Source organism: Lissotriton vulgaris, chromosome 4_1 (assembly GCF_964263255.1).
Source record: "Lissotriton vulgaris chromosome 4_1, aLisVul1.2, whole genome shotgun sequence".
Lineage (NCBI taxonomy): Eukaryota > Metazoa > Chordata > Amphibia > Caudata > Salamandridae > Lissotriton > Lissotriton vulgaris.
Window position 1 is genome coordinate 1,259,920,013 of NC_141691.1, and position 26,842 is coordinate 1,259,946,854.

Here is a 26,842-nt window from a genome sequence, read left to right on the forward strand (position 1 = left end):
CCACTAAAATGGCGATAATGGGCTTGCTAATATGCGTTATAGAATTCCAATAGAAGCCCAGGTTAGATGTGCAGGACATCTAACCTGGGCTTCTATTGAAATTCTATAACGCATATTAGCCAGCCCATTATCGCCGTTTTAGCAGCAGTTTCCTGCCGCTAAAACGGCGATAATTTTAACGAGGTTCTTGCTAATATGCCCCAAGGATTAATTAAGTTTGTCCTGGAAAGGGTAGTAACACATGGATCTAATACTACTGGGTCCAATTCTGAATGATTTCCCCTTCACGGGGAACCCAAATCCGTGAACATTTACCACCTGCTTGGAGAAGGTGGTGAACATTACAGGAGCTTTTGTTCTTGGCCCTAGTAAAGTTCAAGTGTGGGTGGTCAAGGGTGACGGGAGTGCACAGTTTCTTTAACTTCGGCTGACAAGAGCTTTTTTGCCCCCCTAGGCTGAAGAATAAGGAAGGGTGGGGACCAAGTGAAGAAGCTGGTTGCAAGACGCACAGGTTACCAGAAGGTTCCGAGTTCAGGCCTCCGATCCTAGAGTTATCAGGTCCGGATTTGCGGATCTCGTAATTCCAGATTCACTGGAGTGCCACTTTTATTGACGCTTTGGTGGCGCAGTGCCATTTTCCACATCTACAAGGTGGCGCTAAGCCACTTTGCGTATCTTAACGCCACCTTATCAATATGCCCTTTCCACTGCATCCCTCTGCGGCAAAGGGGAATGCAATGAGCGTTGAAGTGGGTAATCCACTGCAAAACCCATTGCTTTTGACACTACCTCAGATTTAAAAGGCTAAGGCAGCACAAAAACGAACTCCATGGAATACCAGGCATTAGAATGGTGACACAAGGAGAATCATTTGTTTTTTCCAGTTTAATGTCTTTCTATGTGTGCTGCAAAATGGATTATACATAGAAGGTGCACATCCCCATTATTAATTGTTCATGTGCAGGAAGGTATCCCTTCCTGCACATAAACAATCGACCCTTACAACATGGCGGCAGGGTAGCTGCATTGGACCTAGGGCTTTTTTGCGCCCGCGCTAGGGGAAACACAGGGGTGTCTCATATGCTTGTGAATACGGCATATCCCTGCCTTTTCAAAATGTTGGAGTATGGCCCTGACAAATTTGGGGCAGCTCCGTTCTATTACTTTTTTTTTTAATCTGCCCCTTAACGCGGGTCAAAGAGTAGAAAACATCAAGAATACATCGATAACATGACCTGAGGCGCTCTGTAGCAAGATACTGCCACACAGTCTGTTTGAGTCAGCCGCCGGTCTTCTGGATATTATTATATCTTTCCAGTCTCTATCCTGGGCAAATGTGTTGTCAAAAAACTAAACTGTTGAGTAGTTATCATCCATAGATAACAATATGTAAATTGTGTATATCTCACATTGCACAGACCAGATTCACTTCCGGTATTCAAAATCCTATGCTGAGACTTATTTGTGTACATTTCGCACATAGGATGTGTGTTTTACAGTACAGAACTCAGGCAATGACCGATATTTTTGGAGAATTATATGCACTTCTACTAAGTAATGCCTCCCTTAAAGTGGTGTTATTTTTTTTTTTTTTAAAGCTCTCTTTGTAGATCTCACTTTGCCCCAAAAACCATGGCAAGTAGTGTTTGAACCCTGTAGTGCCACCCATGGAATGACCCCTTGAGGCTAAGTAGCACAGAACATCACAAAGTGCTCCTTCAGCTACTTCAAGGGCAACTTTCTAGTGCAAAAAAATCTTTTGTGCTGGAAAGTAAATCATTTAACAAGACTTTGTGCTGCTTTGCATAACTTTGCAGCATGCAAAGTCTTGACAAATCTGCCCAAAGATTTTACAATCTCACCAACATATGGTAAAGGAGCAATATCATTTAAATTACTTTAATCCAAAAAGTATTGTAATAAAAATGTGATTTAAGATAACAATCTTTGAATAACAGAAAATAACATTTAGAGCTTATCTTGATAAACTTTAATGATGAATGTTTTGGAAGTAGCAGTAATATGGAGGCAATAATGGTCACTTGCTTCCTTCATAGTGCATACACATTTTATTGCAAGAATAGGAATTGTCTACCCTATGAGAAAGGAACTGCCAAGATCACTAGGACCATAAAACCACACTTATTTACCAGTTGCAGTCCTCTTGTAATCTGCAAGAGGAGTAATGACAGCACACCATAACAACAACCCAATTCTGAGGCTTCACATCGTTAAAAAGAGCAGCTGGTGCCCTCTTAGACACAGTCAAATAGGTTGGTAAAAATCCTTGCCCACATACCATCAAAGTCGCTGAGTTGGATTCTCTCAGACCTTCTAACTTTAGGCTACACCTCAAACATTTTCTAAGGAGCAATTCCACAAAAGTGGCACAATCCAAAAGGCATTGCACTTTGCCAGGGCTTCAGTGAAACATTTGATCCGCAGATGTTGTGGATATATCTGCTGTTGGGACCTATTCAGGAGTCCCAGAGCAGGAAGGCATTACTGCGCTCAGATTGTAACAGTCAGACTTTTACCACTGCTGTCCTGGGGCTTTACCTTGCTTTTGAGCCCAAAACTAAGAACACCTTAGTAGCACTTGACCAAGAGAGTGAGAAAGTCCAAAAGTCCAAAGCTTACTCCAGAATATGGTGTAGGGTTAGAGACTCAAAACTCCATAAAACATCCAATCCTATCAATAATCCAATGTCCAGCCAGGGCTATTACGTACAAAAGGAAACGTGATTTACTTATAACACACAATGCAATACTGTACATAATCATCAGAGACCACTTCAGTCAGTCCACCAGTAAGTTAAAGCAGGAACATTCACGGTTATTATTAGTTGTCAAGAAAGACTGCGAAACATGCAGTTGAATTTAATAAATTCCCGTGGTCACTGGGACTGTAGTCAGTGGCAGCTGGCAGGGAACAGGGGTGGTGGGCGTCTACAAAATATTTTTTAAAAACACCTCTTCACGGCCGCCATCTCTCCTCGATTGTTGCTTCTCTTCCTAGCGATTCCCAGAAGCAGGAAGCACACAGGCTCCCCTAAGCCAATCACAACGCTGCTGTTAGCAGCATAGCGATTGGTCTGATCACTGTGGTTCAGCAATCAGACAGGGACTAGGAGCCTGTGCATGTTCTCCACCCAGGCTCTGTATTACAGCCCAGTGGGGAACATGCTAAGTGTGCATTACTGTTTGGGCGGCCAAGTCGGCCGGCCAAACAGCCATGCGCACTTATTGTGCACAAACCACTCCTCCTCCCAGACTGTGACACCAGCTGGCCTTGCCCTAACCCAGCCTCATGGCTACAAAAAGTAAAATGATAATAAAGATGATATTATCATTTTATTTTTCCTTCTTGCAAATGCTCTGAGATCAGTGGGACGATGCCCCTCGGCCTTAGCAGAGGAGCCGCCCCTGACTACCACTTCACGCTGAGGGGTTACCTTGATCTTCCGCTCCCTCACCCTATGGCTAAGAAACACAGTGTTCTCCTAAGTCACAGCAGCAATGGGCTTGTTATGCCTTAGTTCCTTTATTGTGCCCCTCTTCCTTGTCTAAGGGCAACTCCAGTGTGTCTCTTAAGTAGTTGCTCTGCTTTTTCCTTCAAGGTAGCCCTGAGGCAGCTTCTCCTGGCAGGCTTGTGGAATTCCCAAAGTTTCTTGTCCAGAATGTGGCTTAGGTAGACAATACCCTAAATCTGGACCACAGAAGGTTTTCACACTCCACTTGTTTGGGACCCCAGATTTTGGTACAGAAAACGTGGCACAGTGGATAGAACTTTCTTTCCCAACTCCTCACTAGAACGTGTGTATTTCATGGCTGTAGCTCTGAGATCGTTTTTGACCAGTTCCTCCTTTTGCTCATTACACCTACATTGGTCCAAACCATAGTCTTCAGGTATCAGCAGGATGGTGAGGTAAATTTGGGCATCTCCAGTCAAGGGAGATTCAAACCAAAGACATAAAAGAGAGAGTGTCTGCCTTGCTTAACTTGGTATTAAACTATGAGATGTAGCCCTTCCAGGGAACAATTGAGCAGGAAAGGGTGGGTGAAATTTAATTTTAGTTCCATAGGTCTCTCTCTCTCCTCTGCACCTTGTAGTTATGTTCACTACAAGAAACCTCGGGAATGAACTGGAGAAACCTTGTAATTCACATGGCTCTCTGGGGCTCTCTACAACATTCACTTTAGGTACCTCTTGCGCTTTAGAAATTTAAAATGGACTCCTGGATAGCCACAGCCACATTTAACAATCACACTCCACGCATAACCTTCACACACAGTAGTTACACATGCACTCGCAGCTAACAATCTTCCATATAGATGTAGTGAACGAACTGGTTGTAGGGGACTGGCAGGCCAATTAAAACTCACAGGAGAGGCCAAGAGACGACTGTTCCTGGCAGGCAACAGGTAAGACTTGTTTTGAAACCATAATCTACCACTCCCAACGCAGTCAGTCCTCAGAAGCCAAGTGAGTTGACAGTAGCCCTTCACAGCAAAAGGATAGTCCTCATGCTTTGACCCTCCGGACGACAAATCCCTGCTCTGAGTCTCTTTACCTCAGTATACAGGCATGATTGTTGTCACCAAACCCTGAGAATACATGCAGACTTGTCCTTTGTGCTGAGGCAAAAAAGTCCTAAACATGCAGAACGTGCTATGTTGAAATCAAGGCGGCCAAACTCGGGGCCTTTTCCTCCCATCATCTGCCAAATGGTCAATTTTATTGTATTGGTTAGTTAGATGTATTTATTTTAGTAAATCTTTTTCTAACGTAAGAAGTTGAAAGAAGCTATTAAAGTGCTGCACAACATAGTACGAAAACAAAGCACACATCAAATCCAACTATTATCGAAGCTAACAGTAAAAACGGATTACAAAAATTATAAAGAACTATCCGATAAATAATCTAAACATGTTTCAATTTGTGCATTGGTAAGTCAATGTGGTTTGTTGAACATCATATCTTTTAAAAACAATAAAAAAATCATATGTTATGAATCGTTTTACCTATGAGTTTGACTGATGCTTTTGAAAACATAAGGAAAATGACCCAAAGCGTGGCTTTACTTACATTTCGATAAACAGTAAATATGTGCAGTCGATAATTGCGCCTTCAGTAATGGCCCTTCGTCCATATAGTTCCTGATAGATGTTCATTAGATCTGCGACTGGAACATACCTAAAACATAATAATATATTTATGTTTGGGCTCCTAGAGGCACTCGATCAATTTTTTATTTACTACAACATGTCCTTCTTTTCCACCCATGGTCTGTTATAGTGTGCTGTGGTTTGCATGTGATATGTCAAGGGTGAATAGTTGCCTTTTCTAATCCCTGTGGAAGTGACAATCTGTGACAACATAAATGTACAGTGTTCTTGTTTTTTTCTCCAAACCCCGCAGGTGTCTGCTGACCTGGGATCTATACATTAGAATCCTTACCAGCAGCTCTGTCTGCTTTGCTTCCATGAGTTGTGCTGGACATTTCCTAGCAACAAGGAGGATTTGGATGGGAATGCCTATCCAATCCCAACATACAAATGTCCTGATGAGTTGAAACTCTGCCCTCCAGAAAATCTGGGAAGATGTAGCCTTGGGAGAAAATATTTGAATCTTTCCTTAGATATGTCTTTGAGCCAGTGCTCCCAAGTAGCATAAAAACTGTTCCTCTGTATCCATATGTTGCACTTCACCTGGCCTAAAGAAATATACTTTGTACTCCAACGGTGAATGATATCTGCCAGATATATCCTCCTTCTGGTTGTTTTTTTCTTCATGACAAGCACTGGGCTTAGGACTGTGAAGACTCTCTGCTGTTGAGACCTACCTTGAAAAATATAACCTGTGCTGCCTGAAAAAAGATCAATCACAAGGTGACTAGAGTCTTCATGGAGGTCCTTTCAAGGGAGTTGGCTCCAAAAGAGGCAGAAAGACTGTGCACCTCAGTTGTCCAAAGCTGATCTACAAATCATATAAATCACCAAGACTTCACGAGAACCTACATTGATCATTGCAGAACCTGGTGCAAGCAGGTATCTGCTTCTTCCCAGCCTCAGGGCATACAAAGATTGCATGTTTTAGCAGATGATATGTTGGCTCATGTTCTTGTGGATTGATTGTTGAGGGATAATAGCCACTTTGCTACATGCTAGTTTTCCATTTTACAGTGTTCAGCTTGAAGTGGTTCTGCAGCATTTAGTGGTCGATTAATTGTACACCTCTACTAATGGTACAAAAGTCAAGGTCTGATGAATTTGCAAGCTTTAGTGTAATTGATGTACTGTCAGCATAATTGTTGCAGATTAAATATATTAAGACATGAGTACAGGTAAAGGGGAGCAGGAACCATTTGACAACAGAAGAGCAGTGGTCGGTCATTTGGGTGTGCCAACTGTTTATTTGAATGGCACTGAAGAAAAGGAGGAAGTAGGATGATAAGAGATCGGTCAGTGAGACATTAGGCCTCCCATTTTAAGAAGATTCCTTGAATTCCCGTATAGTCAAGTTTGTTTAGGGGGATATGCTATAAACACTGGGCCCGATTCACAAAGGTAAACTTAGACCAGAAGTCCATGTTTAAACCTGAAGTCTAAGTTTAGACCTAAAGTCTAACTTTAATAGTAGTAAAGTCAAACATTTGGTCTACGTTTAGACTAAAAGTCTACCTTTACTACTAGTAAAGTTAGTCTTGTGATCTAAGCTAGACCTTTGGTCTGAACTAAGACAAAATGTCTAACTTTAATACTAGTAAAGTTAGACTTTTGGTCTAAACTTAGACTTTTGGTTTAAGTTTACCTTTGTGAATACTGTATGAAAGCAAGCCAAAAAGTAAAGTGGAAGGAATACCAATCCTCCATTTCATTGCTTAAGTGAACATAATCTTGATGGCATCAAATGTGGCAACTGTGCAGTTTTGAGAACAGTGTATTTTCTTCTATTAATGCAGATACTTTGATCATTCAATTAAGTTGCCTAATAATGCTCATTTAACTAAGAGCCAGCAATTAGCATATATAATAGAGTCAAGATTTTATGTAGGCAGGTTTTGAGTTCATGTGGGAAGCCTTCCTTTATCAAGCAGTGGTTGATGATGCCTTTGGCTAGGATGTCAGCAGAGCTTTTGATGAGGATAGTCTAGAATGTATGGCCAGCTACTGATCCGGCTGAGCCACTGCCTTTCGAGGTATTGATGGAGTCTTTGGGATTTATCTGGTTGAAGCACAGTTGATTTTCATCTTGTCATTTGTTGTTAGTAAAGCGATATGAGTAGATGAGCTAGATTACCCTGCTTTTTCTTCCCAAGGTTCTTTTCAAGGTCTTTTGCAGTACAGGTGTCAGGCAAAGAGTTGCATAGGTCCTATAAGGGCCACATATAAGTTGATGCATTCAGGCTTCTAGAATTCATTAATTACTTTGCGTTGTTCTGTTGGTGAACAATTGACTTCTGTTGCATGTTGCTTTTTAGTAGTGAGTGTATAAATCTTAGATTGACTTTATAATAAAAGCTTGGTTTTGTTGTGGGGGCATGTCCAACCACTGGTAAAGACGGCAGAAAGCTAACTTGGCTCCAGAGCTGACTGCAATAATATCACCCAATATCTGTCCTGTAATCCTGCACTCACCAGCACTGCCTTCTTCCTGAGTGGGACCTCGCCCCGGCTGAGTGGTGGCAGAGCCTGTAAATGTTGATAATTACTGAGCTCTGCTGCTCACAAGGTAGGCCCTGTCAAGCCAAGTAGCAGACTTGAATACCCGCTGCCTCAGTGAGAAGAAGGACTAACAGCGAGCACTGACTGGCACAGTGGGTACCTTGCGAGATGGAGCATACATCTCCATCACTTGTGTGGACTGGGGACCTCCTGTGACAAGCTTAGAGAGGCACCATTGGGTGACTCATGGGTCCATCATTTTTCGGGGGTTGATAGTGCTTAATTTGTAAAATAAAGAGTGCTGGTGTCGAAAGCTCTGATCAGAAGCCTGCGGTCAGTGCAATTGAATGCCTAATACCAATGCTGGTATTTTTTAATCCAATATTAGAACCTCCCTGCCCCATTTTCTTGCTCTTGCCACTTCCTGCCTTCTCTAGCTGAGATGGCTTTAGAGTCTTTTTCGACCTCTGTCTTTCCGGTCTGTGTTTTTCCCTCTTTTGCACCCTCTTCCCCCCCTTTTGGCCCCCTACCACACACCTGGAAAGAGATGGCTGAACGTAGTGTGCAAATTGCCGCTTCAAGGGCATGTACCACCAGCTGGGTGAGAAACCGCAGTGTTCCATCAATAGTGCACCGACCCCGGCTGCAGTCTTCCTACGGATATATAAACTACACCTGTCTTAGGGGGCTGGTGAAAACCGACTGGCCACAGGTAGAGTGACTCCCCACAACACAGCCCTCACTGGTAGGTGGCGGTGAGTAGCACCCCTCAGACAACTCCTCATGTATGTTAACAAGGGAGACAACAAGCGGGGTGTATGAGGAAAGACTCACACACACACACACACACCACCATCAGGAATGACGAGGGAAAAATCACCCACAAGTCAAATCTGGACAAATATAGGGTACCGGCAGCGGACCCTCTGGCCCCAGTAAGGACTCCTATGGTGTGCAGAGTAGACACAGGACAGGCCGAATGGAGCCACAGAATCATTGCTTATAGACAAAGAGTTTGCCATCAAGGACATAAATTGTTTTTTTTTTTTTAAACCTTTATTTCGATAGAGCAATACAAATACAGACCTACAACCACAGGGGCAGTAACAGCAAGCATCAAATTCCATCAGTAATACACAGCTCATCAGCCGGCAACCCGGGGGTCCAGCAGCGATAAAATACTCCCATACGATATCCTTGAAGTGGAAAGAGGATAATTGAAAGGTTTCACATTTTTTATTTTTTAAAAACAAAACAAAACAACCTAATCCCGAGGTAATGTATAAGGTGTGTGACTGTCCCAGATAGCAGGGGGAGCGACTCAAGATGACAACTATAAAAGGATATGAAAACAGAAGGGGGGGAATGAAGGGGTCAGGGTCAGACAACCAGGTGAGAAACAGCAGGACAGAGACGTATGGAATGTTCGGTCAGGGGGACTGAGGGATGACATTCGTTTCCACAAAGGGGGGGGGGGGGGGTACATATTTCTCCACGATACGAGTTCCATTGACCCCATATCCTTCCCCATTTCTTAGGTCGTCCATGGGCGATGTACACAGTTTTCTCTCGGAACATGCACCAATCCATGTTGTCCTCCCATGTGGAAACCAGAGGCGCACGTGGAGACCCCCACAGCTGGGCGATGTCTCTCTTCGCAATCATGTTGCCGAGGGAGGCCCATTGAGTCTGCGCTATGCTATAGTCATTCGGCCCCCACACATTCAACAGACATCTCCTGGCCTCTGGTAAAAGCGAAACACCCGTGACTTCATCCATAACCTCATGCACCCGTTTCCAATACTCCACCACTTCCGGACATTCCCACAGAATGTGAAGAAAAGTAGCAAGCATACCACAGCCACGCCTACACAATCCATCCAGAGAATAACCCATACGCAGCAAACGTGGACCTGTGACATACACTCGGTAAAGAATCTTCAATTGCACCAGTCGGAGACGCGCCGGGATCGCCACTTCCTTAGGAGAGGATATCGCAGCGTGCCAATCTTCATCGTCCAGCTCCAGCCCATCACCGGTCCAGGCCTCACGAAGCCGCACCAGAAGATCTGAGCGATTATTAATCAGTTTTTTATAAATAAGGGCGATGGTGCTATCCGGGACATGCCCGTCAAGCACCCTGTCTTCCAAGGGAGAGGACTCTGGGACATCAGTACCAACAGGGAAGACGGATACGAGTGCGTGGCGAACCTGCAAGTAGCGGAAGTGCTCCCTATCGCCCAGTCTATATTCCTGTTGGAGTTCCATAAAAGATTTAATCCTCTCCTTGACCCAGACGTCCCCCACCTTGCTAATCCCTATGAGATCCCACTTGTCAAACCCCTTCGTTCTCCAAAGACAGCCCAGTCGCTCAGCCGCATAAAGCGGAGTAGCTCTGGTCAGCCGATCTGCCCATCCCGTGGCAGCAGTCGCCGCGCCCCACACTCGTACCGCGGCCCTGGTGGGCCCGGTTAAAGACTTCCCCGCCGACCTAGAGTACAACGCCCTGTTATATTCTCCTCCCGGGAGCTGCCATCTATCCATCTCAAATGCCGGGTTAGGGACCGGGCTGTACATTGCGTGGTTGATGGCACTGAGTTGCGACGCCCAGTAATACCTCTTAATATCAGGCAGACCAATACCACCGTCGTACCAGGGTAGGGTCAGTTTCACCAACGCAATGCGAGGTCGCCCGCCCCATATTAGTTTCCTCTGGAGGCCCTCAATCTCCTGGAAGTAACTTGCAGGCACCAGGTCAAGCGTGTTCTGAAGGGCATACAAAAAGCGAGGGAGGGATATCATTTTAAACAAGGCCGCTCTCCCAACCGGGGACAACGGCAATCCGCACCATTATGCTACGTCAGATTGGAGCCGGCGGAGTGGCGGGAGCAGATTCTTCTCATATCGTACGGCTGAGTCCAGGGAGATATAGATCCCTAAGTATTTAAAGCCCTCACGCGATATTGGTATCGGACAGTAACGGGGAAACAGTGGTATCTCCGCGGTGAGCGGGTAGATACAGGATTTAGACCAATTGATGGCTAAACCCGAATTTCTTCCAAAGGAGCGCAACACATCAAACAGCAGTCCCAGGGACTTACGAGGGGAAGTAAGATATAACAGGATGTCATCCGCGTATAGGGATATACGGTCCTCAAAATCAGGGGACCACCTAATGCCCTTTAGCGACGGTTCCCACCTAAGCCACGCTGCCAGGGGCTCAAGAGCAAGCGCGAAAAGGAGCGGTGATAATGGACATCCCTGTCATGTGCCTCTGCCAAGAACGAAAGGCTCTGAAGCCCTGCCGTTGACGACCACTTGGGCCATTGGCTGTTCGTATAGGAGTTTAACCCAGCCGATAAAATGAGGCCCGAAACTGAATTTAGCAAGTGCTGCCCACAAATACGGCCATTCGATCTTGTCGTAGGCCATCGAGGCATCCAACGAAACCAAAATGGCCGACTCGCGAAGCGACCCCACCCTAGCAAGCACACCATGGAGGCGGCGTAAATTGAGAGCCGTATTCCGGTGAGGAATAAACCCGGATTGATCCGGGTGTATCAGATCGCCAATAACCGTAATCAAACGATTCGACAGGAGTTTCGCCAGAATCTTGGGTTCAATGTTCAGGAGTGAAATCGGTCGATATGAAGAACATTGATCACAAGGCTTCCCATCCTTATGAATAGCAACAATAGAAGCCAATCTCTGATCTCGGGGAAAAAGCCCAAGATCGCGCAATTCCAAGAACATTTGGCGAAGGTATGGCGCCATTTTATCCGGCAATATTTATATAGCTCTATCAGGAGACCGTTCGGACCAGAGGCCTTCCCTGAACGAAGGGAGTGAATAGCGAGCGCTGTTGAAGGTGAGCCCATAATTCTATCGATGCCCAGGCTGCTGGCGCAAACCGCCTCTTAGTTCCCATTCTGAATAGTTACCAAAATAAAGAGACGGGCGCTGGGAGCAGGAATCAAGAACAGAGTTTATTTCTCATGAGGAGAGCCAGTCATTTCGGACACGAAACACAGTGTCTTTCGGGAGGTGCTCTAACAAGTGAGCGTGAGACTCTGGCTTTTATACATTTGCAGAACATTTGATGATACAATCAGGTCAGTGTGTCGCAAAAGGAAAACATTCCTATAATCCTCGTGACGATCCTACTCCACATACGTTCACAATGGGGACCCTTGACCTGCTGATAAGAGGGAAGGGCGATCGTGCAACTGAGTGTGTCGTAGGATGTGTGCGCCTGATCATGGCCCAGGGGGTGGGGTGGCTAGGCATACAATAAGGGCAGTAAATGGTATCTCCTGGCTTAGGCGATGGCCTCGGACATGTGTGGTCAGCCGAACTCGGGGGAAGGGGTCATCAAAGGAGTGGTATTCATGCCTGCGTGGACAATCGAGCGCGGAGGGAGGGCTCGTCAATAGAGGGGCATTCATGGAAGGGAAGGAGGTGCTGGTCAGGCGCGGCCGTGACTCTCAAGGACAGGGCTTTGCGAAAGAAGAGGGTTTATGACTTGTTCATATGAGGAGAAGGAGGGGGGGGGGGTCAGGGTGCATGCAGGGCCAGAGTCGCGCAGAGAGAGAGAGAGAGAGAGAGAGAGAGAGATCTTATGACCTGTATATGAGAGAACAGGGGAAGTCAGATACAACTGGGGGGGCTATGTCAGCTGAGGCGAAGGATGCCTCTTCAAGAGGGAAATGGGGGGGGTGCCTGGGTCAAGCAGGAGAGTTGCCTTTCATAGCAGGGTCGCGCAGAGTGCTGGGTTTCATGGTCTATGTATGTGAGAGTGAGAGAGGGGGGGGGGGGTGCTCAAATGCGCGCAGGAGGGAAGCCAGTGATTCTAATGAGTGGGCAAGAGGCCAAGGTGCCTAAAATGGCTATCATGTACACATGGGTACAGGCCTTTGCGGGCTGAGGGATGCAGTCAATGCTTTACAATATTCATGGTGCGTGCAGGGAGGGGAGTGGGAAAAGGGAAATGAACGTTGCCTATGTACATCAATACTTCTTATTTTCTACAGTAACCCCTTTTTACATAGCAAAGTTCATTTTTGCAGTCGATGAAGGTACATATAAACAGGTGCGATCGAAGAATTTGCATTTGTCAATACTAACATATGGCATATAATCATGGACAGTTGATGTATTTGGCAGAACGCAGCACATAGGGGATGGCATTTGTCGAGTTCCTATCATTTCAAATCACTACATAGCATAAATGTTTCTGACTTAAAAATGTGACCAATGAACATTTTGACCAAGTAGTCAAGGGAGGAATTCAGTTCAATACGCAAGATCTCTTCGTCACAGTGTCTTTTATCAGTGAGCCATCACTGGTAGGCTCTAGTCCGTGTCCTTTCGTTGGCGCTGTTGAGCACCCGCGGTGGAGCTATAGGTCCAGCTCGGTTCTATCCTTACGCGTTGCAGGGTGCGGTCAGTCCTCTGCTGTTAGACCACAGTCCTGTTCCCTAACCAATCCTTTGAGTGGCGCCTTAAGCTTGGCACCTATATTTCCGTGGTGTAACCCCATTTCCATCTAGATGCTGTTCTTCCTTTCAGCAGAGAGTCGCATGGAAAAGAGGGTGTGCGGTTTCGTTAGTCGATGGGAGTGAGAGGGCGGAGTGGGGGCAGATTTTCCCGGGACACACCAAAGGGACCAAGGGAGCAATGGGTAACGAGCAAGCAGGCCCATCAATCGGGCTTGAAAAGAGGGACGGAGGCTCCAGGCACACGTGGGTTGGCGGACAGAGAGCTTCAGGACAGCCCTTCATTCTTTCCTTTACCGCCTTTGAGAGTGCTGCCTCGTCCCGTTTCTTGTTGTCCTGCGGCTCCACCTTTGGTTGAGGTCGCATGTGTCTCATGATCTGCAGCCACGCTGTGCGTCACGTCCGGCCCTTCTCCTCCGGAGATTGAGTATCTTTAAATGGGTAAAAACAAGTTTTAGAGAACTGGCAGGAGAAGAGATTTTTACATATGAATTCCACTCGCTATCCTAGCACCTGGCGTTATGCTCATTGGTCATAGTCAGAAGTTTATTACCACGAAGTAAGTAGGTGGGTATTTCTACTGCGTTCGCACCAAGTCTAATCGGTGTTCGTTCATGACATATATGGACAGAGGTCGGACTCTTATCACCTGCGTATTTCAACAAAAACCTCAAGATTGACAACATTCAGGAGAGACTCGTCCTTCTAATTCGAGCCGTAACAGTCTTACATTTCCCTTTAGAGCTGGCTAACTCTTTAAAGCAAGCGGGGGTGCAATCATTGAAAGACAGAGTCAAACATTTTTTTCTCGAGGGGCGGCAGTTACTCATGGTCATCATATATATATATCGGGGACAGTAGCTGGGGTCGATCAAGTGGGGCGGGGACGCTTCGGGCATTCGTGCTTGGGTGCAAAGGGGTGGGGCAATCTGGGCATTGGGGGTCAATCTGGACCTTGGCGCTTGTTTCTAACAATAAAAATTAGGATGCCATTGACATATAGTTCCCCTATAAAAGGCCAAATTGGGGGACCTTAGCCGTCTTACCTGTCCTTTCCTTCTCAGCCAATTCAAGTTCATTCATTTTGCAGAAAGGAGAGGCAGTAACATGGCGAGATACAGTCATTTTAGTTTCGGTCAATTTCGCTGAACACCTTCGTGTTCAATATGTATCAAATCAGACTGGTGCCGGTGGGGCACAAATTTACCAAAAAGAGGGAGAGAAAATAGGGAGACTCTCATAGAGAGTGAGAGTCGTCCGCAATCTAAACGAGCCATTCGGTACACGTATGACATGTAGAGAGAGAGAGAGAAAGAGGGTGGAGAGAGAGAGAGAGACGTGTACGAAAATAGGTCATTTAGTGCGCTCACAACGCAGAACAGCAAAGGTCGGGTAACAAGCAGATATAGACAGAGGGGAGACATATATTCGTACGTTACACACACACAAACTCAGACAGGGAAGACGGCACATGTATTACACATATACAAGACATTCACAACAAGACAGAAAACAATTGTTAGTCTACAACATCTGTTTTTATATATATCCTACGTATCTTTACTATCCTATTTATCTACGTGCTTAGCTCTTTCTGCCCTTCCCCCCTTTTCCTTCTCGTTTGTCACGCCTGCGAGCGTTCCCAATTACCAATACTCACACCTCCGTTTAGTTGATCGGAAATTAACCTGGTCGTGCTAGTTACCCATGGTTGGATCTTAAACCATTTTCCTGTTCCCTCCTTTGGTGGGAAGTTCTCCAGGCTGAGGCAACGGCAAGTATTGATCGGGAAAACAGTCGGACAGCTTGGCTATATCTGTAAGAGTGTGAGAAAGGGGGCAGTGCATTTTGAACATCGGCAACATTTCTAACTTCCTAGGCTGGTGGTGCCGTGGCAACCCTTACCCGTACAATTTTTCTTTGTCCTTTCCCTACCTAGTCAAAACGTCCAGTTACATTATTTATCGCGTCGTTTCTAGTCAATTTTTTTTTTTTTTTTTTTTTTGTCATTCAGTACTTGTCCAGTCTCTATGTCAGTCCATCCTCCCGTTGCTATGTTCTAAGGAGGAACAGTCATGTTTAAGTCTACGTCTTTTAAAAACTTTTATTTGTCCTAAGGACCATGCTCATATTCCCCTTTTCCCCCTCTCATCGGCGGTTCGGTCGTCGTCCATCCATACATCAGCCAGTGTTCCGACGTGACCTGCAGAAGGGAGGAAAAAGAAGGGGTGGGGGGGCAACATTCAAAACCTCATCAACGTGCAGTAATCCGGAAACGCTTTACCTACCACATACTCGACCTATTTTCACGTAGTGCATTTCCCTACCATCACGGCGTTTAAGCCCAGATGGACCAGAAAGGTCAGACAGATAATCATTGACGATCTGTGCGACATGTGCTACTTGGTCGTAACCCCTTTTGATCGGGTACAAGGGTGGCGGTCAGGTGGCATTTCTGTGGTGTCGTTTTTAGGGCTTCTAAAGCACCTTTCCGGCTGCCTGTCACACATAGTGTGGTTGCTAAATATCGGGTCCTTTTTAACCTTTAGCCTTCATCATACTTTCTCGTTGCTCATAGTAGTAATACATTCAAAACTCATTAATGCAATCCGCTACAACGATGCTTTCGTTTCCAAAATACCTTTAATAAAGAGTGTTGACACATAAATACAGGCCTACAACTCGGTGGGCTAGCCACGGAGCAGATTGGAGCTGTACATGGGAAGAACGAAGCTGGTGGCAGTTCATTGCATAAAGTGCGGCAGTGCAATAAAATCATATTAAACTCCCCTACAGAGCAAGCATGATGCATGTCAGTAATTCATCTTTAATACATTCATAAATACATCATCCAATGTTCATTCATTACCTTAAATTACACCAATTCATTTTCCAACTCATAATCAGTACCCACCCTTAAGTCAATTCATTGTCCAAGCACATACTCAATATCCGTCATATCTACTTTCATTATCCAAACGTTATATATATCTCGGGGCAAAAAGCTTGCGCAATCAGGGTGCAACAAAGTTCATTAAAAACGTCTCATTTTGTGTCGGCGCCATTTTGGGTGGGGTCAGGCAAGTTCCAGCACAGTCAGAGTGTCTCTAGTCTCACATGGTTGGCTCAGAACTTTCCGTTGGTAGTTCAAAAAGTCTCGTGCTATGTGGTTAACAGTCTAACAATATGGACCATGAGTCAAAGAGTGGGAAGGGCGGCAACAATTTTCCTACCGGGTCATTCTGGTGTTCCTCCGGAACTGAACAAGCCTGTGCCGTGGCGGCATCTTAGCCATTTCCGATCCGAGTCTGGTGCCGGCAGGAGTAGCACCGATGTCGTCGTTCCCAGTGAAGGGGGCGGGGGCACCCATGCAGAGGGTCGGGGGCCCCCCGGCTCTTATAGAATCTTCAAGGTCGAGGAGAGGCGATATGGAGCGTGTGCCCGTCCTGGGCAGAAGAACTCTTTTTGATGTTGACCCTCTTTAAGCGAAGAGTGTTGGGGTGTCGCTGGAAGCCTCCACCTGGAGGGAGGTGGGGGAGGGTCGTTCGCGGCACCTCCCCCTTCCAGCGACCCCGCGCCGTTCCCCGGCTCCATCGTTTTCGACATTGGCCGTGCCAGCCATTGATGATGGGGGGGGGTGGTCGGCGGCTGAGGCAAGACAGCCCCCCCCTCCCTTTTTTGACATGTGGCGGGACTACCTGATTCTCCAGGGAGCCCGAAATGTGGCAGGACCGCCTGTACCTATGAAGGCGGCGGCAGGCGGCGAATTTGGCATCTGGCGGGACTACTTGATTTGCCGCCGTTCTTGCCTTGGCTTCGGCTCTGGACCAGCAGGCGATGGCATGCGGCGAATTTGAAATGTGGCGGGACTACTTGATTCGCCGCCGTTCTCGCCTTGGCGTCGGCCTTTGGCAAAAGCCGGATCGGGTGAGAGAGAGGGGTGGTCGGTGGCCGAGGCAAGACAGCCCCCTCTCTCCCCGCGGCCTGCAGGGCGGCAGAAGGGAGAAGACGGAGAGGTCCTTGTCATCCTTTGGACCGCCTGCCCAACATCATCTCCTCCTGACCGTGGGCAGGCGAGTCCCTCGTGCCTCCAGGCCTCGCCTTCCGGATGGGCGTAACCGCGGACCTGTTGCACTTCGGGAGCTTCCGGAACGGGGGTAGGTACCTATTGAGTTGTTTCTATTTCATGTGACCGTTATTTGGGCGGGGCGGGCAATGAGGCAGACATGTTGGGAACAGGAACAGGCAGTGAAGCCTAGCTACCTCGTGGCTATGTTCTGATATCGAATCTTTTCGCCATTTTACATTTCTTATTACGAACTACTTCTAATGTTTCTTATTTTTGGTGAAGTCAAAAGCTCATCAGGGGGTTACTGACTTAGCCTGATTTCTTTTTATTTTTCTTTCTCTTCCTTAGCGTGTTTCGAGCTAAAGCTTTCTGTTAGTAGGGAACGGTGATCACTTCATATTTTTATGTGTCCTTTTCACTAGGGGGGGTACATCTGGACGGACCAGACGAGTCCCCTCCAATAAATGGTCCGGGGTGGAACGAGATTATCGATCAAAAGGGGAACATATATTCCTTCATTAGGGTATCATCCTGGACAGACCGAGCGATGTACTTCCACTTACTAGGGTAGCCTCCTGGACGGACCAGTCGGTCTATTTCTATTAAATGGCCCATGAGTAGAGAGCATATGTCCTCCATAAGAGTAGTCTCCTGGGCGGACCATGCGAGCTACCCCACAATCACCAACCAGTGGGGAGTGGGTAGGACTGACGAATTCACAAAGGGGCATAACCTACCCTTTTCTACTTGCAAAGACTAGACAGAGTGTTTCTATTTCACGTTGTTTGCAAATAGAAAATGCCTCAAACGAAACAATTCCTGGAACAACAATGTCCAGGCAACCAACCAATCAGTGGGGAGAAAAACAGGCATGACGGATTACAACGGGGACAAATGTCTGCATTACCTGCCCTTCGCTATCCAAAAAGGAAGACAGAATATTTCTACTCGTCTCAGTTTGTAGACAGGGAAGATCTCAAAGAGCAACAATCGATTATTAATCGACTTCAAACAATCAGTGGGGAGAAAAGTAGGCATGACGGATTACAACGGGGACAAAAGTCTGCATTACCTACCCTTCTCTATCTGCAAAGAGGGACGACGTTCCTATTCGCCGCTGTTTGCAAACAGAGAATGTCTCGTTCTCAAAAGAGAACCAATATGTCAAGTAGCCCTCAAAGCTAAATGAACCAATACCAACAATGCCAGTATACAAATACCGGTTTTCAATACAAACAATCAATCAATCAGGTGGACAGAGCCACCCTACCAATCAGGCGTAAAAACACCCTACTTAATCTTACCCGGACCGGACCATACGGACAGTTCTTCGACTCCCTCCTCCAGCGCCCGATCGTTCTCTTACTCCATGTAGCATTCCTGTGGGATTCCAGTCAGGACAATAGGTCACTCAAGAGAGGTCCGTTCAGAATTGGTGAAGTTCTGTCGATCGGCAGCCGGGCTAGGGCCCTCTCAAGGCAGGTATACTCCGATCATTTTAGACGTTCACTTCTTCGTCTGGATCTCTCTTACCGAACCCTATGTCACTGATGGACCCCGCGTTGGGACGCCAATTGTTGAAGGTGAGCCCATAATTCTATCGATGCCCAGGCTGCTGGCGCAAACCGCCTCTTAGTTCCCATTCTGAATAGTTACCAAAATAAAGAGACGGGCGCTGGGAGCAGGAATCAAGAACAGAGTTTATTTCTCATGAGGAGAGCCAGTCATTTCGGACACGAAACACAGTGTCTTTCGGGAGGTGCTCTAACAAGTGAGCGTGAGACTCTGGCTTTTATACATTTGCAGAACATTTGATGATACAATCAGGTCAGTGTGTCGCAAAAGGAAAACATTCCTATAATCCTCGTGACGATCCTACTCCACATACGTTCACAATGGGGACCCTTGACCTGCTGATAAGAGGGAAGGGCGATCGTGCAACTGAGTGTGTCGTAGGATGTGTGCGCCTGATCATGGCCCAGGGGGTGGGGTGGCTAGGCATACAATAAGGGCAGTAAATGGTATCTCCTGGCTTAGGCGATGGCCTCGGACATGTGTGGTCAGCCGAACTCGGGGGAAGGGGTCATCAAAGGAGTGGTATTCATGCCTGCGTGGACAATCGAGCGCGGAGGGAGGGCTCGTCAATAGAGGGGCATTCATGGAAGGGAAGGAGGTGCTGGTCAGGCGCGGCCGTGACTCTCAAGGACAGGGCTTTGCGAAAGAAGAGGGTTTATGACTTGTTCATATGAGGAGAAGGAGGGGGGGGGGTCAGGGTGCATGCAGGGCCAGAGTCGCGCAGAGAGAGAGAGAGAGAGAGAGAGAGAGAGATCTTATGACCTGTATATGAGAGAACAGGGGCAGTCAGATACAACTGGGGGGGCTATGTCAGCTGAGGCGAAGGATGCCTCTTCAAGAGGGAAATGGGGGGGGGTGCCTGGGTCAAGCAGGAGAGTTGCCTTTCATAGCAGGGTCGCGCAGAGTGCTGGGTTTCATGGTCTATGTATGTGAGAGTGAGAGAGGGGGGGGGGGTGCTCAAATGCGCGCAGGAGGGAAGCCAGTGATTCTAATGAGTGGGCAAGAGGCCAAGGTGCCTAAAATGGCTATCATGTACACATGGGTACAGGCCTTTGCGGGCTGAGGGATGCAGTCAATGCTTTACAATATTCATGGTGCGTGCAGGGAGGGGAGTGGGAAAAGGGAAATGAACGTTGCCTATGTACATCAATACTTCTTATTTTCTACAGCGCTATTTCATCAGTAGAAAAATCTACCTTCATAAGCTCTCTATCAGACTCCGAGAGGCTAGGCAATGCAATATCTCTAAGTAGCAAGTGTGAATCCTCCTCAGGCCTGTCGGAAACCGGCGAGTAAACCATCTGAAAGTGCTGAGCAAACACCGCGACTATACCCTCCGGGTCCACGATTCGTTCACCGTCCTCATTCACCACAACAGGCACCACACGATTCAGGCTTTCTCTCTTATCCAGCCACGCAATCAACTTCCCAGCCTTATCTCCGACGTCGTACAAACGCCCCTGTTGCTCACGACTCATCATCCTCGCCGCATCTGTCACCAGCGTCTTGTAATCGGCCTGTTTAAGGGCCAAAACATGCAAATTCTCAAGTGTGACTTCAGATCCCAACTCCTCTTCCAACGACGCAATTTCAGTCTCCAATCTCACCACCTCTTCATTCTTGCACTTTCTCGCGCTAGCAATCAGAGAAAGGGCTTGGCCCCAGACAACAGTCTTAAAGGCCTCCCACAGGGACACCGAAGAGGACACCGACCCAGCATTCTCCACAAAGTAATGGTCTACACACTTAACTACCTCAGCCCTTGTTTTCGGATGACGCAGATGCCAGGGGTTAATTGGGGCAACCCGGCCTCCGGCTTCCAATTGTACATCTATCGTAAGCCAGAGAGGCGAGTGATCCGAGATCCCCCGAGCAAGATGGCGAATTTCCCTCACACAGACCTTCTGCGCCGCTGGCAATAGGATATAATCGAACCTAGAGAGACCTCCGTGTGCCCCCAAGTAGAAAGTATATTGTGCCTGCCCAGGTTGTGAGTGCCTCCGGCAATCTACCAAACCCAATGCATTCAGGAAATCGCTCATCCATAACTGCGACCTCAAAAGAGTCCGGGGTGGGTGACGATCTTCGCTACCACAAACAACCGAGTTAAAATCCCCACCAACCACCAACATACCTAATAGGAAATTCAATACCACTCTACCCAGATCAGCAAAGGTGACAGACTGTAACCCCGGTGGGACATATACGGAAAGAATAGAGATCGTCTTCCCTTCCCAGCGACCTGTAATGGCCGCGTACCGGCCTCTTTCATATGACACAGTATCGTCTATCTCCAAGGGGAGGGAACTCCGAACCATAACACCTGCCCCCCTCGATCCAGTAGTGAATCCTGAATGCGCCACCAAGCGGTATCCCCTTCTGTTCATTGCCTGGCAAGCATTTCCTATAAGATGTGTCTCCTGCAATCGTACTACATCAGGTGCAAGACTTTCCAGATACTGTAAAACGATCCCCCGCTTAATCCTGTCACCCAGACCGTTAACATTCCAACTCAGCACCCGTAGCCCCCTACCCCCCATTCCCAGAGCATGAGCAATGCCCCCCCCCCAAGGAAACAGACACAGTGATCGAAATATGCAGCAAAACAGACTCTCGGGATAAACAAATAGACAAATAGCCCCCCCCACCCCCAGGAAAACCCGCAAAACACCCCCCCACACTGCACCCCTGCGTTAGACCCGAAAGCCACCCCAACTTGCAGTGTGCCTGTCGCCCCATTAAACTAATCTACGGAAAGAGAGAAAAGACCCCTTAGAGGAGGAAGAATCCCGAGCCCTCCCGCCCCCTAGCAATCAATAGGTCATACGAAAATAACAATCAAACCCCCACTGAAAGTCTAGATAGATGGCACGCCGGTAAGGGCTCACTCCGCCCGCTCCTCCAGGCCGCCTTCGGCTCCCGTCGACCGATCTTGTCCATCACAATGTGTCGGCAAAGTGTCCAGCCAGTCACTTGCAACCTCAGGACGGTCAAAGAAGAGCACACGCTCCTCGTACTGGATCCTCAAGCGAGCCGGGAAGAGCATGGCATATTTTAGTCCCATGTCCCTGAGGCGCCTTTTAACACCAGTGAAGCTCATACGCTGTTTCTGCACCGCCTGTGTGAAATCCGGGTAGAAGTTGATGGATGCATTATCAAATTTCGTAGGTCCGTTGGTACGCGATGCTTGCAGGATAGCATCCCTATCACGAAAATTGAAAATCCTGGCAATAATAGGCCTCGGCGCGGCGCCCAGTTTAGGCCTACTACCCGGGACTCTGTGAGCACGCTCCACAGTGAAAAAGTTGCTTAGTCCCTTAGGCGCGAGATGGTTCAACACAAGAGCCTCCACCAAAAGGTCCATAGAGAGCTCTGAGGAATTTTCCAGAACACCAATGATACGAACGTTGTTACGCCTGGCACGGCTTTCAAAATCGTCCAGCCGGCAAGCAAACAAGTCATTTGATGATCGGAGTGTATGAACCTCCGCTTGTAAATCCGATACATCCGTTGTAAGGCTTGCAGTTTTAATGTCCAGCGACTTGACCCACTCGTTGGTTTTCGCAAGGTCCGTTCTGATAAGGTTGACTTCAATCGCAACCGTGTCTATTTTTGAAACCAGGGTCTCATATTGCTGGCTTGTTGAAGTCTTAACGCCGGCAATGGCTCCCATGACATCCCGCCGTGTCAAGTCTTCCATTCCAGGAGAGCCATCTCCAGTCTCATCCGAAACTTTGCCCACCCCACCTGGGGATCCCTTCGGGCGGGCAAAACGGTCGATAGTGTTAGACTGGGCTGCACCTCCTCGGAATGTGCCCCTGGTGGCTCTCTTCTCACTATCCGGCCTGCCCGTCATATCGGTGAGCGAGCCCAGCCGGCCCGTTCGAGATCTGGTGAGAATGGCTCCCCAAGACACCAACCAACAAAGGCAGGGATGAGGGCAAAAGGAGAGAGACATAGGGCCAGCCGCAGAGCGAGGTCAACAGTCGCAGCAGTCGGTGAATCCCAGTGGATGATGAATCAAAAGCGAAACCGAAAGTACCACAGGGGCGACAGATGGATGCCAGCAGCCGTTGTTGTTCAATTGCCACCTGGGTACTTCAGAGACTCAAGGCCGCGGAAGTCCGTCGGTGTAGGCCACAAAGTTCGAAGGCGCAGAGAGTCCGGTTCCAAGCGTCCAAATCAATTTCTGAAAAGCGACAGTATGTCAGCAGGGCATCAGCTACTATAACCCGTCGTCCAAATCAGGATATTTAGCCGGATAGATGTGGGAGGCGGAAAGGGTCTCGGGAGCCCTGTGCTCACGCGTCCATCTTGGATCCGCACGTAGCTCCTCCTCTCAAGGACATAAATTGCCTAAAACAGATTCAGTAGAGGTGATACTTCTAACGGCTAAACTCAGGAAAGTAAAAGAGGGGTTGTCGGAGACAGAAACCACTATGCTAGCCCTAAAACCAAAACTGGGACCTTACGAGAACAAGTGAGCCACCTGATGAGAGAAAGTGTGATCATGGCGGGCAAGCTACAGGACTACGAAGGACGCTCAAGACGCAATAATATATGTGTGGTTGTGGTCCCGAAGGAGGAGAGTGGCCAAGTGGGGAGCTCTTCATGGAGGACCTAACAATGCAAAGCATACAACCAAAGGGACTGTCAAAATTCTTCTCTATGGAGTGGGCGCACTGAACCCCTGTGCCACCGCGCCAACTGGGGGCTTTGCCCAGATCAATAATCACACGCATCTTCAATAACTGGGATGTAGATGTGATCCTCAAATCAGTACAGTGATGGGGACACATACAAAATATGAAAACACAACAATACATCTCTTTGCAGACTTTACCTCCAAAGGACAACAGCGACGAAGCTTTGAAGAGGTGAAGAGGGAACTACAAGTGAAAGAACTCGAATAAATGATGCTGTGCCCAGCTAAACTCCCAGTAGTCGCAGAGGGCACGGCCTGGCACTTCAGAATGCCCTTAAAAGCATGGGAATGATTACAAGGCTGGAGACCAGTCAGCTCCGGTGTAATGAATGAGAAGGGGCCATCGTAAGCAGGACAGTTCTGATTTTCAAATAAATCCTCGGAAAAAGCTATGAGGGAGGGGTCATCAGGAAGGTCCCAACGTGAGGGCAAACCGAGCCCTGGGATATAACGAGGTAGAGATGGCAGCAGGAGAGAGCCCACACCCGGAAACGGGGAAATGTTGTTCGCAGACAAAATGAATGAGTGAGGAAACACAGGGGGCCTATATGATGAGCTCTTTACAGCCTTGGCCAGTCTTCCTGCGAGAAAGTTACAAGGTTTGGAGTGACAGATACTCTGCACTGTTGGGTTGATGGGTAGTTCCAAGCCGACCAAGCCAGGAAGGGGGGGGGGGGGGATTCAGGAAACCGCTAGAGATAATAGAGATAATCCTCCAAGTTTTTACAGCCCACAAACAGAAGACCAGTGGAGAATGAACTGGGGGCCAGATGTAGGTAATTCCCATTTACCGATTCTAAAATACTGAATTTTACCGATTCAGTATTTCAGAATCGGTAAATGGGATGTAGATAAAGATTCAGTACATTTGACCAAATCAGTAATATTCGGTATTACCGATTCGGTAAATACCGAATCGGTAATAGGGGGACCATTTACAAGTGTGGCAGGGTGTCACATTGACACCCTGTTGCACCCCTGAATAGTGCATGGGTGCACATGTGGCATACATACACAGCCCTAAGGGCATGTATGTCTGCCACATGGCACTTAAAAAAAGCAAAGAATTGCTTTTTAAAGGTATTCGGTATTCACCACCAACTTGTAGTTGGTGGTAAATAACGAATCCTTAAATGACAAATGCACTCACTTGAGTGCTCTCTACATGAAGGATTCAGTAATTTACCGAATCGGTATTTTAAGAATTCAGTAATTTACAGATTCCTTAAAATTACTGATTCAGTAAATTACCGAATCCTTAAATATGGCCCCTACATCTCAGATGCCTAATACCAGTCGGTAACGGACGAAATTCAGGAATTTCGGCAGTTACTGACCGGTATTGGGCTACCTCCATCTGGCCCTAAGTTTCATAACCGAGGGGACCAGTGCCCTAGATTGTGCACTAGGCCAAATGATTAACAGACAACATGAAAAAACATTCCCAGACCCAATCGATAAACCTCAGATATTGGCCTAGGGAGCAGGCTGAACAGGGGGTAGTATTGCAGTACCTTCAGAGACAGGACCCTAGATATTGTACTGCTCCAAGAAGCTTGCCTCAAGGGCAATCATTACAAAGCTCCATATCAAACCCACGAGGGGTAGGCATCCGAACCCGCAAATCAAACACCTTATATCCTATGTAAATCCTGGACAGACCCTCTGGGGCGATACATAGCCCAGACAGATCAAGAGGATGGGCTGACTGTAAACCTCTGCTTGGTATACGTTCCTCTCAGGCTACATACAGTCACACTGCCTAAGCTAGCCACATTGCTGGACTATCTCCTGACACATCACAAAGCCATAGGAAACTTTGTGTATTACTTTACAGTAAGGAATTATTGCAAGGGGTGAACAACACAGAGCTACATACCGCTTCAATCTTTCAGCTATTGGTGGGGAATTCCTGCTATGGCTACTTTTGGAGACACATACATGACAGTTACCACAAAAAGGTCAAATTCAAGACTCTCTATAGCTGTTTTAAGGTATGGAAGGCGGTAAAAAAAATACTAGGCATAGGACGATTCTCATATTACACTCCGGTACTAAACAACCCAACTCTTCCACCAATAATCTTTAAAGATAATTGCATTAATAAATGGTATAATTTAGGAATTACACAACTTGGGGATTTTTATACCAATCAGGGGATTAAATCGTTTGAAGTTCTGAAGGGAGAATTTGGTTTAGACTGGCGGGATTTTTTTAAATATCTCCAAATTAGGGACTTCCTAACTCACAAATCTGGAGCAAGGACACTCTGGGAACAATCTACTGTAGTGGAGACAATTATACATTCAAGGAAACAGTCAATAGGTGGAGTGTATGTGTCATTGCTGGACAGGTTCCCGGATGATCTAGATAAAACGGCAATGAGGTGGCAAGGCAAACTCGAGATTTCTAAAGAAGGATTTTTGTACTCCTATCAGCTAGCTCAAACTATTCTTATTTCGACTAGACTCCAGGCACAATTTTATAAAACCTGTTTTTTTCTTTACTATACACCCGATAAAATTGCAAAATGGGGAACCAGTAATGGGACTTGCTGCCCGAGATGCAATCTATTTAAGGCAGATTCCATCCATATCTTTGCCTCTTGCCCAGTGTTAATACCTTTGATACAAAGTATAGAGAGGTTTCTAACTTCAGTTCTTCACAGAAAGGTTGCCTTGTCACCAGAGGTAATGGTACTTGGGGTGGAGGATCCAGATAATCTTGAGAGCGGCCACGATTTTATATTTGTTGCTATGGCTGTTTGGCGGCTATGCCTAGCCTCGGCTTGGCTAGACCCGCTACCACCTACTTTCCAACAGTGGCTAGCTAGGCTCTTAGCTGTGCATAATATCGAGACAGCTATTTATAAGCGTAGAGGCAGACGGCGACGTGAAAGGGGTATGAAAATCTGGACTCCTCTCACACACTGGCGAGCTCTACAAAACTGATTTATTATCGATACTGTAATGTATTCATGCTACTGTTTTAATTGCTTTTCTCGTGATGCTGGGAATATATTTTATTTTGTAAATTCTCTATAATGTATATTTATTTATGTCAAACACAACGAAAAGTTCATGATGTTAATGAACAGAAAGTCTGCCTGTCCGGGGGGGGATAAATATGTAAAAATCAATAAAAACATTTAAAAAAAAAAAAAAGAAAACCTTGTGGGGGCACAAACCTAGCAAGGGAAATATCAGACCATGCACCAACTTAGATAATGCTTCATGAAAAGACAGGCAGAGAACACATACACTGGGCGCTCAACCACGGGTACCTCAAAAAATGAGGAGATACTAATGGGTCTACACATAGGTACGGACA

At 47.0% G+C, this 26,842-nt stretch overlaps 1 protein-coding gene across 2 annotated transcripts in view; it reads right to left on the minus strand.

The window, feature by feature from the left end:
- Positions 1–26,842, minus strand: part of GPLD1 (glycosylphosphatidylinositol specific phospholipase D1) — a 655,729-nt gene that overhangs the window by 333,441 nt on the left and 295,446 nt on the right. For both annotated transcript variants that reach the window (XM_086965460.1, XM_086965459.1), the window contains exon 8: positions 5,090–5,197. In XM_086965460.1, coding sequence (XP_086821586.1) covers positions 5,090–5,197 — 108 coding nt within the window. The remainder of the gene's footprint in view (positions 1–5,089; positions 5,198–26,842) is intronic.